Raw genomic sequence first — 15,790 nt, forward strand, 5'->3', positions numbered from 1 at the left:
GCTTCCATCCACCCCGGAATTCGAACTGACGACATTTGGATTGTGAGTCCAACTGCCTACCAGCGACTCCACCGAGGCAGGACCCAGGGAGACGACTCCTACACCTGGATTGAGCTAACGACCTAACCTCTAGGTTAGACCGGGACCAACATTTACTTCCCTTCCGACGGAAGGCGTGATCAGACAAATCTCGTCTCAAAATTTGCCACCTTCTGAGATCAAACCCAGGCCGACTGGGTGAGAGGCATCCACGCTTGCCCCTACACTACGGTCCCTTTAATGAACTTTAATGAAAATAGAAGTCAAATCAACTAAAAACAATCTGAAAAGCATTTTTCTGCATTGATAATCATCTAGCATGTTTGGGCTGGATTTAACATATATTGAATTGTTATGAAATTCCAATGTACAGCACAAAACTTTAATTATCGCAAAAAAAAAAAATTTTGTCAATACTTAGATATTTTGGAAACTAATGATTTCAAAACAACTGGACAGGTGTATAATACATTTACTTTTTTTTTCATTCAAATGTTGTTTTTTTTTCATTCAAATGTTGATATCATGGCTCGTAAATTAATTTTTTGAACATTTTATGTTGTTGCCGTTAAAATGTAATATATATATATATAAAAATTTAATTCATAAACAAAAAATTTCTGTGGAATTTTAACATATTAATGTTAATGTTTGAACATTTGAAAAGAAATATAATAAGTATTTTTGTCTAGTGCTTTTCCACTAGCTCTATCTGTTGGAACTCAGCCGTATCTGGCATGGGTATTTCTTTGTAATATACATGTTATCAAAAGTGGCGCATGCTCAATTGCTTGGTATGAAAATACTTATTGCTGAGTGCAAATACAGGTGAACAATTCAATACAGAAAATAGTTATGGTTTATGTTGTGCTACATTTTCTTGTGAATTACAGAATGTAAAATGTGCCATATTACGTGAAAAAGCTGGATTCATAAACCAAAGTAGTGATCTCTTGATATTTAGTAAAATGTGCTTAAAAATTGTACAGGATCAGCCTTTATTGTTTCAACAAAAATTAAATCTGGAGTGCACTGATGGCATTTTTATTTTGACACATTTTGCTTCTTAGTCAAGTATCAACATCACCTCATATTTTAGACAAAAAAAAATTAAGTGGTTGTCGTGCAAATCATCATATTGCAAAAATGTTAAATAGGAGTAGCACAAAACGAGCCATCGGATATAGTTCCTATCCTGCTATTAAAATCGATGCAAGGTGACGAGCATTGCATCCTTCAGTGAATTTTCATTTTGGTGATTCAATTAATGTGCTTCGTAGAAATAAAGGCGTATTTTTAGATAATTTGAACTTTTACTATAGTGTTACTGGGAGTGATAAAATCGAACAAAATTAGAAGTTATAAGTTTGTAAAAACAAAATTACAACTTGAGTATCAATTATCGATCCCGTAATATTGAACAGGCTGGTGGTAAAGTGAACACCTTTTTGTCTGGAGTGTTACAGATGTTTTCATATAGCGTTTGAGGATACACACATCGAAGTTGAATGAAAAGGGAAATTAGCTGTCAAATCAACGTTTCAACAATGCGGAAACAGTATTCACCATGCATTGTGCAATATTAAATACAAAAGCCAGTCTAAATGTATGAAATACAAAAAAAAAACGTAGCATGTAGAATTTGTAATGAAAAAAAGTGACTTATATCGGGGAAAACACCTATATTACAGTGAAGTTATTGAACCTGTACAAAATGGTTTAATGTATATGTGTATAGGAGCGTAATAGAAAAGTGTGTCAAGATTTCATGTAGTTAAAAAAAACAGTACCAAGTGAATGTCAGTTTAGAGTTTAAATGTTGCTAAAAAGAGTGAAAAAAGTGATGCTGAAGAAGCTTAAAAGTGTCTCGCACATCTCATTATCCGTCCACTAAATATGAATCCTGTGGAATATCCAGTGGTGACAAATATTCGGTGTATCAGATGATAAAAGAATGGCCGTGGCATCAATGAAAATACATTTGTCTACGAGTCATCGAAAACTGCTCCCGTATATATGACCAATTGGCAGAAAAATAACTCCAGATAAAACTCATTCATCATTAGGCTGAGCTTATCCGCAATCAATATCACAGACAATCATTAATTCGTAAAATTAAGATCAAAATGAGCGGTAGTATCCATTTCCATATAACAGCTATTTTATGTCATATTTTATGTTTGCTTGCTTACTGTACCATTGGTAAAATTGTCTTATTATTATTATTCTGTCAAACTAAGAAGAGGCTATCCACAAACCACCTGAAAACTTTGAAATATCACCCAAATCACCTCTCTTTGATTATACTTTTTAAATTACTTTTTATTTCTTACCTCACAAAGTGTTCACGTAGTCCATGGCTGGCCTCAAACCGCGCATTTTTGTATATATTTGTATATTATATATCCAATTTTTTATATTATTTTTTGCATACTAGTTTCAAGTCATCTATATTGTACAAATAAATGCTTTATTAACTTATTTTGAAACATCAAAATCGATTCAATTATTTGCAAACATTTCTTGCATTAACTTCATACAATATTTTATTTCAAACAAAAACTTAGAAGTAATGCGTTTGTAGCGAAAATCAAACGTAATGCGTTATGAAGGAAAATTGCCACGGTGCCCCAGAGGAGAAGGTTTTAGTATTATCAGTACCGCAAAAATAAACTCAGCAGTGTCCAAGTCGGATTTGTCAGTCCACTTAAGATTACAACATAACATTTTAAAACGAAAATCGGACTTCTGGTATTCGCCGTTATATCAACATCTGTCTTTGTCTGAGAAATACTTTTTCGAAATGAGCTCGTTGTTCAATTCAATCAAAAACTTAGCAATAGGCGGCAACACCAACACTTTAAACGGAAATCAGGAACCGTCAATTTATCTAGGTTGGTTCGATATTTCAGGATGACTTTAAGCTGTGTTACTTTTCAATTGTTAAATCTTACATTATAATAAATTGGTTTCATAGCATAGGGTAATACCATAAACTTATAATTCATATAATTAACACTCTAAACATCTACGATTATTTGATGTCATAAAAAAATCTTCCGTGAACTTTTAAAAAATACCCGTAATATTTATCTCACTAGATAGAATTAAATTTGCAAGATTTGTCATCACCTTTTGATTATTAAAAAACTTGTCTAAATTCGAACAATTGGGTTGCATGAAAAAATACTTAATCACTTAAACTGTACAGTCGAAATCAGGAATCTTATCCAAATTAAGCCAAACCGCTAAAGGTTAAGGACCACCTGTAAATCTTTAACGATTGGGAAAACAATATTTTGATACAAATATCTCTTAAAGACTCTTAAAACTTAACTTAAAATCAAATTTAAAAATCGATATAAGAATTTTGTTTGCTCTGTGACTATTCTAAATGAAACGAATCATGATTATAAAAAAAATAAACTGAATTTAAAATTTAAATTTCCCTTCGTTGATTTTTCAAAACAGTTTCTTTTTTAATAAATTGGAAAACTGCATTAGTATTTGGAAGAGTTAGCTCAGTTGAAACGCCAAAATTATTTATTCTTGAAATGAGCAATATATTTTCATTTAAAGGTGACAAACTTCAAGCGAATTTAGTATATAAACCATAGTATTAGTTTTATTATTATCCATTTTTACAATTAGGCACTTGTGAATTGTTAAAAGTTCATGGTAAGCATTTGGCTAAATGAATTCATTTTATTTTATTGTTTAATTTACAACGAATATAACATGTGGATGAAAATTTTCAGTAAAAAAAATACCTTTAGACGTATTCTTACAATGTATTGAATTTGATAAAAGGAACAAAAGTTCGTTTTTAAACGTTAGTACTCTCTCCAAAATGAAAAAAGTTTGGGTTTATTTCTTGATTCGATATCCTCAATTGTTATTCTCTTTTTGACTTCCCTAAATGTTGCATGATTCCAAATTTCAACTAACATATTCTTTATAAACAAATATCGATATTTTTAAATTGAATTGGCAGATTCGGAACACACAACATTCACCATATCACCGCCACCTCCTCCACCACCTCCCCCATCAACGTCAACTTCGGATCAAAATCTGAAAAGGATGGGAATCCCGGATACTCACGCCGATTTCAAACAATGGCTTCATGCTATGAAGATGGTCGCTCGATTGCCCGGTGGAATGCCGGCCGAGTTTCGCCGGAAGGTATCGACTATTGATTTGACATACCTACATCTAAACCAAACGCTACTGCAATTCAATGATGAGAAAGCTTTTGACATTAATTTTCAGCACTACTGAAAATGGAAGATGAAATCATCTCGCCATCCTTGCAGTCCGGCAGCTCACACGTTAGTCCTTCCCCCCTGTTTCACTACCAGAGGGATATAAAAAGTGTGTTCAACGGCGAAGAACACAGTTAGCGTTTTGCCTCTCCATTACCAGCGAGTTCTCGTAAAGAGTCAGACTATTAACCAAAGTGCTACGGTTCCAATCGCAGTATACGCACATTTTAATGAGCTAATAGATCAACTACAAATTTGGTGGGTGATCACATTGAATTGCAGCGCGTTATCTTCTGACATCAATTTGCAGTGATACGAAATACACTTTTTTCCAGGGCGTTCAAGGGACTTGCTATGTTGGGCGCATGTGAGCGTTATTGGTTGCAACAGAAATTGGTCCTCGGACTTGGAAGTTTAAAAAGAATTAGCTATATCCACAAAAAGTGGTTTAATGTTAACATAGTTTTTGAACACATTTTTGCGTTTTATGTTAGCATCGTTAAGTCCATGGTCCAGATCTGTTCGAGCACAGTATACACTAGAAAACAAACCCTTGAAAGCCAAAAAATCAATTTCGTATCACCACAAAATATGTTATATTATGTAGGGGACTGTGGGGTAATTTGGACACCCTAAGGAAATTGCTCAGTTACGGGCTGTATGGATATTTTAAAGGAATGTGGATGACACCAGAGGATAATAGAGACCATATTTGATGGAAAAATGTCATTCATTTCGATAAATTTTGATGAAAAACCCATTTTTATCGCAAAAATTAAAAGGTGTCCAAATTACCCCCACATTTTTGTGTGGGGGTAATATGAACACCCCTATGGGGTAATTTGGACATGCCTTGTGGGGTAATTTGGACATGCCTTGTGGGGTAATATGGACATACCTTGTGGGGTAATATGAACACCTTTTGTGGGGTAATTTGGACACATGTTGAAGAATAAGTTTAGCATTTGATTTTTTGAGCATGCTTTTTATCCTTCAACCTGGTTTTGTAATTGCTTTATATTTTGAAGTGTTGCTCACAATATTTCATCAAAGGTTTAAATAATGATTTTGTGATAGAACTATAATTCAATAGGAAGATAACAAATAGTTCAGTGTAGTATACATAATTTAATCATTAATACTGAAATGATTTAAACATTGATTCTGGATCAGGCACACTATACTTGTTTTTAGTGATTAAGGTATCGTTTATGTTTATATAAATCAATCTTTATATAGAATTTATTAGCCTGAAAATATCATTTTTTTTAAATTTTACATTCTGTAGCCCTTCAAATTTAAATATTATTGTAAACCAGCATAGAAATTAGAAATGTCAAAGAAATTAATTAAAAGCAATCAACATTAGAGTCTTGTTGAACGCCAAATCTCGGATTAGTTTTCAGAAAAACGTAAGAGCAATTGGTAAACAAAGCCCTTTTTACATCGATATTAGACCTACTTACGAATAACCAATTTTAAAAATGCTTGAGATTGTTTACGTGTAGTCCTTCAAATGTTCTTAACTTAAAACAAAAGAAATATTGTTTCAATTAAGAGAAAAACGAAAATAAGTGCCGGAGATCATAGTGGCTCTTACGGCTTTTTGAAAACTCACCCGAGAAATGTACAGTAATCAGATTTTCATCAATTCGAATATTGGAATACATTTAGCTAAATTAAAAAATAGAGGTTTTGGGAAAGTTCTCATTGCTCACATTCATTTCTAACTGTTTTGACATATTAAATCCCTCTAAATTTATCTAAATCCCTTTAAAAACTCATCCAACCATGAAAGTTACTTTTTTGTTGCCTGACAGGTAGACTTTCAGGTATGTCCAAATTACCCCACAAGCCATGTCCAAATTACCCCCATAGCATATTCTATCATAAATTGCGATTTTTGATGATAAAAATGGATAAAATGCACAATTTTTATACGTACATATCTCAGGCATCGTCCAAGCAACCCCCTTAAACAAAAATTGTCCACTTTTTTGCCATATAACCCCTGCAAAACCTTATTTCCTAACCTTCAAATATTAGAATTTAAGGCAGTGCCAACCGGCCTTTGGAAACTTTTACACATTATACCAAAACTACTTAACCTAAATTAAATTGCCGTTTTCACTTTATATCCGAAGAAAACATGATTTTAAAGGGGTGTCCAAATTACCCCCACTGTCCATATTACCCCAAACTCCCCTATCCCTGTGAGAAACTCATAACGCATTTTTTTAAATCATTCAGCTTTGGCTAGCACTGTCGGACCGATACCTGCAAACGAAGGGAATCAACTGGGACGAAGAAGGTGAAAAATATCTCAGCGAGCAATGGGACGAAGACGATGAAGAGCTTGGGATTCAGATTGTAAAGGTAATGTTTTCGCTACCGTCATCAGGGGTGACATTGGGTCTGGGGGGTGAGATTGGGTCATACAAAAATGCTGAAATTTGTATGACCCAACCTCACCTCAAACCCAATGTCACCCCTGATGACGGTACTGAATTGTTTGAAACATAATTTTCGCAATCAAACCTTTTAATTTACCAGGATTTACATCGTACGGGGTCGAGCCTATGCTCCGGACCATCCGGAACCATTAATCAAGCAAAGCTGAAACGGGTTTTACTGGGATATTCACGATTCAATCCTGAAGTTGGATACTGTCAAGGATTTAACATGCTGGGCGCCCTTATCCTACAAGTAATGGACAAAAATGAAGCAGACTCAATCAAAGTGATGATTTTATTAATAGAAGGACTACTGCCACGGGGCTATTTTTGTGGATCGTTAGGTGGGCTGCAGACAGACATGGCCGTTTTTCGGGAACTTTTAGGAACAAAACTTCCCAAGCTAGCCCGCCACCTCCAAAAGCTACAAGGACCGGAGGGGGCATTTGAGCCACCTTTAACGAACGTTTTCACAATGCAATGGTTCCTCACTTTGTTCTGCACTTGTCTGCCTATTCCATTTGTATTGCGCATATGGGATCTGATACTAATTGAAGGTAGTGATGTTCTTCTTCGTACGGCATTGGCGATCTGGGGCCTTTTAGAGGGGTATGGCTAAAGCATAACTCTATTTCAAAGAAACCAAACTAATTTTTGATTTTGTTGTAGCCGTATTTTGGTGACGAAAACGGCTGATGACTTTTACTGTAAAATGGGAGCATTGTCTGCCGAACTTGTCAATGGAAACCTCATCGATTGTAATAGTCTTATTCAGCGAATTGTTGATATTGGTGCAATTCATGATCTCCACAAAATGCGCGAGAAACATTTGCACAACATTACCAAGCTGAAAGAGTCATCGAGCTTAAAGTAATTGTGATCATTATGCCAATTTTTACCTTTACTTACCTACGTAACCCATTTTAGGATATTCTACTCGGACGAGGAAGGAGAGTCCGATGAGGATTCACGATTGGCTGTAACTGCAACTGCTTGGGGACTTCGATCTGGGCGACGAGCCTCGCTAGGATTGCCCACTAACCTTCGAAATGCCGGCGATGGAAAAGAAAAAATGAACCTAGACATTTCCCTTTTAAAAAAACAGTACGATAAACTTAGAGAACGACAACGACAGGCACATATCATCCTGACGGCAGCCGTAGCAAGACAGCCTCCAGCTAATCCACAGAGCAATTCACTGCAAGTTAATCAACTGTTAGTGGGTAAAAATGCAATCCTAAGCAACAAAGGGAAACGTCTTGGGCCGCCGCAAGGTGCTGTGCCTCCGATAAGGGCTCCCAAGTCGAGCAAACAGGGAAAATCGGGAGCTCCCAAGTCCCCAAAGCCAGCTGAAACCCTACACTGGAAAGACATGGATGAAAAACAACGTCGAGGAAGCTTAAAGTGGAGGGAGATGCAAAAGGACGGGAAAAAGCCAACCATCAAAGATGACTCGGATATTGTCAAACCGTATGTAGTTTAAGTAGTTAAATAGTTTATACGAATAGACTAAAAACCTTCAACTTATTTACAGAGAATCTCCAAAATTGATAAAGTCTTCAAGTGCATCCTCAGCCATCAGCAACATCTCGGAAACTGGTTCTTCGTCTATTGGAGCTAAAAGGCCAAGCGAATCTTCATCCTACAGTGAGGAGTCCGATGCCGATTCCAGTACCAGCACATCATTGTGCGACGATGACAATCAGCTTCTAAGCGCCTCATCGCTAGAAGCATCGCCAATGAAGCGAAGGCTTACACCCGACAGTATAAAGGAAGTTCCCGATGACGAACAGCTGGTAGTGACAACCGAGGACACTCTGAGCTTTGAATTCCCGGTGCTAGTAAACGTACAGCAACAGCATGTCCAGTCGGCCACCCTACCGGACATTGCAGAAGAAAGCCATACGGACACGCAAAGCAGCTCTGCTGACAGTAAACATGCTTTAGAAATTGCAGATAGTCCGATTGTAGAGATCAAAGAACCACCGCCGATTAGTGTGAAAATTAAACCATCACAGTTGGAACTGGCAAGTCCTGTCGACGACAAGTCATTGTCGATTGCCATTACAAGTACAAGCCAGCTATCGCCAATTCCTGATATCGGACACTACGTGAGCATGTCCACCATCAGCCCGCTGAGAACACCTTCGTCAATTATGGACTATTCGGATTACTTGAACAACATTCCCAGTGACAGTACAGTTACATGTGACGCTCCAATCACCGACGCAAAAGACCACGCGCTGTTCAATGTCAACGAGGACGGAGTAACAAACCAACTTTTTGAACGAATAAACGCAGCTGAGCGGCCTAACAAACTAGATTTGAATGTAATCAAGGAACGAAAAGTTAGTGAATCACTAGTAAATACTACTGAAAGTCTACTTGATCGTAGTGACAATACATCGAAGCTCGAAAACTATAGCTTCACGAATGTTTCTAATCGTTCATCCATGTCCTCATCGTTTATATTAGAGCTACCGGTACGAACAAGCTTGCAGCACGATTCACCATTGATACCGCCGCCAAATGCAGAACCATCAACAACTGTTCACTCAGAAAAATCGCCAATCATTCAAACCAAAACATCTCAAAAGTATCAAATCGCTAATATACCAACCCCGTCGCCTCAAGAATGTGATGAAAGTGAAATATATCTGGCAAGCCGCATTAAATTTCTTAAGGAAAAATCTTTCTCGATGGACGATCCCATTAAGGAAGACAATCTTCCTACAGAAGATTTGTCAAAGCGTTCCGCATCCGAAGGCTTGGTATCTGCTGATATAAATGTTTACAAGAGCAACAAGATGTCCGAAATTATAAAGGAAAATTCTCTGATACTAGGGCGTATAATAAGGAAAGCTAACCGATTTGATGAAGACCTCACGGAAGAAGCAAAAAAAGTTGATCGGCTTTGTGTCGATGAACCGATCAACTTGAATCTGTCACAAGAAGTAAATGATTTAATAGAGAAAATAAACAATAGCAGAATTGAGTCTCATGAAGGAACAAGTAGTACTAAAACTATATGTTCACCAAGAACGACGATCTCACTAGTTGAGAACGATGAGCGATTTGGAGCTTCGTCAACCGTAACTTGGTCACACTCCTACGAAAGCTCAAATGATAAACCAAAACCTTTGACGAAAAGTCAGCAACCTATTAAAGTGGAATCGCCTGATACAACACCCAAGATTAATCAAACTGAATCAAAGAATGACGCTGATATGAAAATTAATCAAAACCCAATACCAGACATAACAACGCAAAGAGTAGTCCCCCTTGATAACTTATCTAGAGTAACATGGTCTCACTCGTACAGGACATCGGAGGAAAACTTGGCTACCACCGCATTAGATAACGAACCTTCTTCGATAACAGAGACATCTGACATTGTTTTGCGCAAGGAATCAGAGGAGCAAGCCGTAGCGGAAATAGAGCCAGTTCTAGCTGATTGTGAGATTCCCAAAGAAGCTGATGAATCGGAAATGAACATTTCCAAAACGGATCTCGTTATCAAACGCACGGAAGAGCAACTCGCGCGTTTCAAAGATCCCGAACCTACCTACTACGTAAGAAAGGACAATTTCCGTGAAATAATCATTCCAAATGAGGAGAAGGAACAAGCGGTAGTCGCATCAATCGAGGAAAAACAAGCGAGTCCTGCAAAAGAAGCTTACGTGGGTAAATACACACTTGAAACATCAAAGTCTACGTCACCACAGGCAAACACACAAGAACAAGAAACTTTGAGCTCTCCAGTATCGAGAGTAAGTATTAAAAATTCACCCGAGCACACGGCAGATAAATTCAAATTTGAAGCTAGCGATACTGGATCGAAAACAGACGAATTAATTAAGAAAACCGAAGAACAACTGGCGAGATTTCGTGCTCATGATAGACAGATTTTAGAAAAATTAGAAAAAAGACTATCTTTGATTGATTTAAAACTGGAGGAAACCCAAATACCGAACGAAACTTCGGAAAATATGCCACGAATATCATCAAAAACCGAGGAAATTATCAAAAAGACAGACGAGCAGTTAGCGCGATTCAAAGCTGCTGCAGAGAGTAACGCAGAGAAGAGAAAAAGTCGCCACGAGATTGACGAGCTTTTGCAAATCAAAGCGGATTCACCAGATTTATCCAGCCGATCGTCGGACAGTATCAAGCTTGACGACATTTCCATCGCAGATGCAGAAGAGGCCGTTATTATAAAGCATGCTCAGGCGGAAATTCTGAAAACAATCAAAATGCCAGCAGAAGTTAAATGTTCCAAAACGGATGAAATCATCAAACGTATCGAGGATGGAAAACTTAAACTGGGTGACGACTACATTACCACTATCAAAACAATTGACTATCTCAAGCAGTCCAATGCAAACTTATCCGCCACACTGTCCTCGATCGAAAGCTCTATTAAGGCCATTGATGGTTTTTGTGACCACAACTCGGAAATTCATTCCAATAGAATCAATGACACTATTGATAATTTGGAAAAATCGTTGAAGCAATTCGATAAGGGCAGCACGGATCCACCGCTGGTAATGGTACACGACTACTCAAGTTCACCACATGAAAATCGTTGTAGGCCGGCATCGAACAATAGGCCAAGCAGACCTCGCAAGCGCAGAGAATACTCCCCTCGTCATAGAAAGGAAAAAGATCACACAGAGAGAACAAACTTAGTTCTTCGTACTAAAGACCACAGCAGTGACTACTCATCGGATGCACGCTCTGCCGACAGAGAGTCTCCGAAAACGTACACTTTCCACTCATACTACAGTACATCACCTCCGCTTTCGCCGAGAATCGTAACCCCGGCGAAGAAAAGTCCTGAACCTGTTGAAAGCATTCGGCCAACATCGTTCAAGAGCACTTCCCACGATCGATACCTTCTTCAGAAGGAACCACAGATGATCAAGTTTGACAAGTCACCATCTTCACCCATCATCAACAAGTCGTATCTGGAATCGTTAAAACCTGCGACGCCAATCGCATCCGGGAGGACGTCCCGATCTGCCGAGAACTCACCACCCTTTCATGCTGCTCAAGTTCTGGTCAATCCCAGCAGCTATGGAAACTCTGCTCCCCAACACCAGCACCACAGCGGCCTACTGCGTCTTCAGTCGTCGGGTCACGAAGGCGTCGAGTTTTCACACATCAAGAGTTGCGAAAACATCCTAATGCGGTTCGATTATAAGAACATTTCAGCCATTGCGGCCAGCTTTCCTGTTTCTAGTTCAACGCTCGCCACATCACCCAGCAAATTCCGCAGTTTAGATTTCAAGCAGGATGCTACACTTAACTTGAGTTTCAGTTCATCACCAAACAAGAACGTCTAACTATTAGTCAGGAAACAGTGTAAAACTAAACGATTCCTCTGTGATATAAATCTAACTTTTTAATATTTACGAACCGTACATGAGTTGTATTTAAGTTGCTTGTGCTTTTACTAAAAAAAAATCCAGAAGGAGGAAAAAAACTGAATACTGGGAAACGAGTTCATAACATAACAAACATTGATCGTAAGGATGCTCTAAACCCCCCTCGATTTTTTTTGTGTTAATCAATCCAAACTCTCATTTATCAGATTACTTGCTCGTGTTGCCGCATTTTCCAGAGATGGATTTTTAAAATAATAAAGCATACACCTTCAGACTAAAAAAAATACAACTTTTAAATAAACTCTACTTGAATCAAAGCGACAACATTAACTAAAATAGACGGCAATAGACTGATGATTTGATCACTTTATTTCATATATTTATCATATATCATATATTTTGATTATATTGAAAATATCTGCAACAACGTGGGCAAGTGTTTCACCGAATCCTTTAATAATCCTCTCATCTCATCCAAATGAAATAACCAAAAGCTATTTTTTTACAAAACACTGATCGCAATAATCAAAACGATGGTCACTGAAAAAAAACTAAAAGCTTTCATCCAAAAAATGTATAATATTTCAATATCAGTAGACCGGCATGCCAGTTTCCAAAAGCTTTTTAAGGAAATGAGTAAGAAGCTTTGTCAGGGATAGATAACTTAAGAGCGAGTCCACGAGCAAAGCATGCCCATCTCGCATCGACCTCACCAATCTGCCCAAATTTTTAAAGGGTTAAAATGGAGAAAAATGAACATTTTTATGCATGTTTCTATTTACAACCAAAAAATTTACTAAAAGAAAAAATGTTTATTTTATATATTAAACTACCTTACCCAAAGCTTTCTCAGTCGTAGATGGTAGTCCCAGATAACCCCTACATGCTTCAGGTCGAATCGAGTTGATATCTGGATGCAACACTTTTTTATTTGAATTTAAAAATTGAGTTGTTTTTTTCACTAAAATGCCAATATCTCCCTTTAGAAACTCCGCATTTTTTAAGCCCTTTCGGATGCATTTTGAGTTTTGAAATGCTAATGAATTTTGCGTAAGTTACAGCGTTTTAAACATTTTTGACGTTTTTTATCCTTCAAACATTGTGGCCCGATTTGCCCCGCTTCCCGTTGACCTAGAGTGCTCATATTTTGGCCAGATGCTAGTTTTATATGTACCGTAAACTGGGGTGACTTTGATAACCCGGGGTGACATTGATAGAAATTTGATTTGGCCACTAATTTTGATACATCCAATGTAACAGTCACATTTTTGCATATTTGTTCGATAATAAGCTATCCCTTAATGCTTACATACTCAAAATTCTCAAAAATGTTTAGATATTTATTTGACGGGCATTTGAAAGACCTATCAAAGTCACCTCGGGTTATCAAGGTCGCCCCAGTTTACAGTACAAACATTTACCCCTGAAAATTTCAGGCAGAATGGTGAGGTCCAAACGACATCCCATACAAAGGCCTTGTTCGTGGACTCACACTTAAATACAAATTTGCTCGAATCCTTGTTCTATGAGGATGTAAAAAAAATGATTTTCTGATCTCAAGATTAATTGGCTCTATGAATTTAATTCTTTAACTCGTTTATAGAGATAGAACTACAGATGTAAATGTTTGTCTAAATTGTGTTTTTTTAAACTGACGACGGTTTTATAATTTGATGAAAATAGATCTCGACCATCGCTTTCATTTATCGATCTGTCAGAAATTATCTAATAATATGTATTAGCAGCGTATCAAAAAAAATCCGTACAGCCCTGTACGGTAACTTCGTACGTTGTAAAAATACCTAAAATCTTATAGTAAAGTTCGACGCGGGAAACCTCTTTAAGTCTCTGACATTGATTTGACAAAATATTAAACTCAAATATACAAAATTATTTTATTAAAAAAAGTACAATACTTAGGCCTATCTTAAACAAGGGAGCCCGAGGAGACGGAAATAACTTGGGAATAACATTTTTTGATATTTGAAAATACTAAGCCAATAACATTTAATGTTATTTATAACAAGATTTGTTATGCATCGTTATCAATTTTTTTATATTGGATTGTTATTGTAATAACAGATTAATAACATTTTTAGCTTTTCTTCGAACAAATCTTTGTAATTATTTTTTGTTATTTTAACAACTAATCCGATCATCCCAATAACAGTTGGAGGTACTCTTCCATAACAAAAAATGATATTAAAAAGTTGTGTTGGCTTTCAACCAATATGAGACCAATAACAAATATTGTTATGATAACATAAACTGTTATTAAACTCTTATGCAAAAATAGATTTTTTAAGAAGATTCCATAACACTTTTTGTTATTTTAACAGTATTTGTTATTGAAATGGCAAAATTTTTGTTATTACCGTCTGCCCGGGAGGGGGAGAATAAAAAAAAATAAAAATAAATTACAACAAGAATTTAAACATTTGAAATAAAAAAAAAAACATCTGGGTAATTCTCCGCCAACTCACACAGCAGTTGCCCCGACCCCTCTTCGATTTGCGTGAAACTTTGTCCTAAGGGGTAACTTTTGTCCCTGATCACGAATCCGAGGTCCGTTTTTTGATATCTCGTGACGGAGGGGCGGTACGACCCCTTCCATTTTTGAACATGCGAAAAAAGAGGTGTTTTTAAATAATTTGCAGCCTGAAACGGTGATGAGATAGAAATTTGGTGTCAAAGGGACTTTTATGTAAAATTAGACGCCCGATTTGATGGCGTACTCAGAATTCCGAAAAAACGTATTTTTCATCGAAAAAAACACTAAAAAAGTTTTAAAATTCTCCCATTTTCCGTTACTCGACTGTAAAAAATATTGGAACATGTCATTTTATGGGAAATTTAATGTACTTTTCGAATCTACATTGTCCCAGAAGGGTCATTTTTTCATTTCGAACCAAATTTTTCATTTTAAAATTTCGTGTTTTTTCTAACTTTGCAGGGTTATTTTTTAGAGTGTAACTATGTTCTACAAAGTTGTAGAGCAGACAATTACAAAAATGATATATAGAAATAATATATATATCGCGATTTTACGAAAAAAAAGTTTTGAAAAAGTTGGTCGTTATCGATCATGGCCGTTCATGGTCACCCGCGACAGATACGGACGACGAAACAAAGAGAAACGCAAAAAGTAACTTTTTCAAAACTTTTTTTCGTAAAATTGCGATAACTCGTGATGTTTATAAGCAAACCCCTTATGTCTACATATTTTTTGTAATTGTCTGCTCTACAACTTTGTAGAACATAGTTACACTCTAAAAAATAACCCTGCAAAGTTAGAAAAAACACGAAATTTTAAAATGATAAATTATGTTCTAAATGAAAAAATGACCCTTCTGGGACAATGTAGATTCGAAAAGTACATTAAATTTCCCATAAAATGACATGTTCCAATATTTTTTACAGTCGAGTAACGGAAAATGGGAGAATTTTAAAACTTTTTTAGTGTTTTTTTCGATGAAAAATACGTTTTTTCGGAATTCTGAGTACGCCATCAAATCGGGCGTCTAATTTTACATAAAAGTCCCTTTGACACCAAATTTCTATCTCATCACCGTTTCAGGCTGCAAATTATTTAAAAACACCTCTTTTTTCGCATGTTCAAAAATGGAAGGGGTCGTACCGCCCCTCC

General features: G+C 36.6%; 1 protein-coding gene across 2 annotated transcripts; it reads left to right on the forward strand.

Moving 5' to 3' along the window:
- Positions 1-886: 886 nt before the first annotated feature.
- LOC120429498 (serine-rich adhesin for platelets) lies at positions 887-15,761 on the forward strand. Of its 2 annotated transcripts, none has more exons than XM_039594569.2 (7): positions 887-2,933; positions 4,034-4,224; positions 6,555-6,680; positions 6,858-7,366; positions 7,427-7,627; positions 7,685-8,227; positions 8,292-15,761. In XM_039594569.2, the coding sequence occupies exons 1-7, from the start codon at positions 2,639-2,641 to the stop codon at positions 12,100-12,102; spliced, it is 5,676 nt and encodes a 1,891-aa protein (XP_039450503.1). In that variant the 5' UTR covers positions 887-2,638; the 3' UTR covers positions 12,103-15,761. The 2 variants fall into 2 exon arrangements, with proteins under 2 accessions (XP_039450503.1, XP_039450504.1); XM_039594570.2 differs by having other exon boundaries at positions 887-2,172.
- Positions 15,762-15,790: the final 29 nt, after the last annotated feature.

The sequence above is a fragment of the Culex pipiens genome, chromosome 1 (assembly GCF_016801865.2).
Source record: "Culex pipiens pallens isolate TS chromosome 1, TS_CPP_V2, whole genome shotgun sequence".
Classification (NCBI taxonomy): Eukaryota; Metazoa; Arthropoda; class Insecta; order Diptera; family Culicidae; genus Culex; species Culex pipiens.

What these genes read in the sequence shown, in the direction of transcription:
- LOC120429498 (XM_039594569.2), top strand. Translation starts at nt 2,639, where the DNA reads ATGCGTTATGAAGGAAAATTGCCACGGTGCCCCAGAGGAGAAGGTTTT. An exon ending in ATCTGGGGCCTTTTAGAGGG is followed by an intron (nt 7,367 to 7,426) that starts GTATGGCTAAAG and finishes ATTTTGTTGTAG; the next exon opens with CCGTATTTTGGTGACGAAAA. An exon ending in GACTCGGATATTGTCAAACC is followed by an intron (nt 8,228 to 8,291) that starts GTATGTAGTTTA and finishes ACTTATTTACAG; the next exon opens with AGAATCTCCAAAATTGATAA.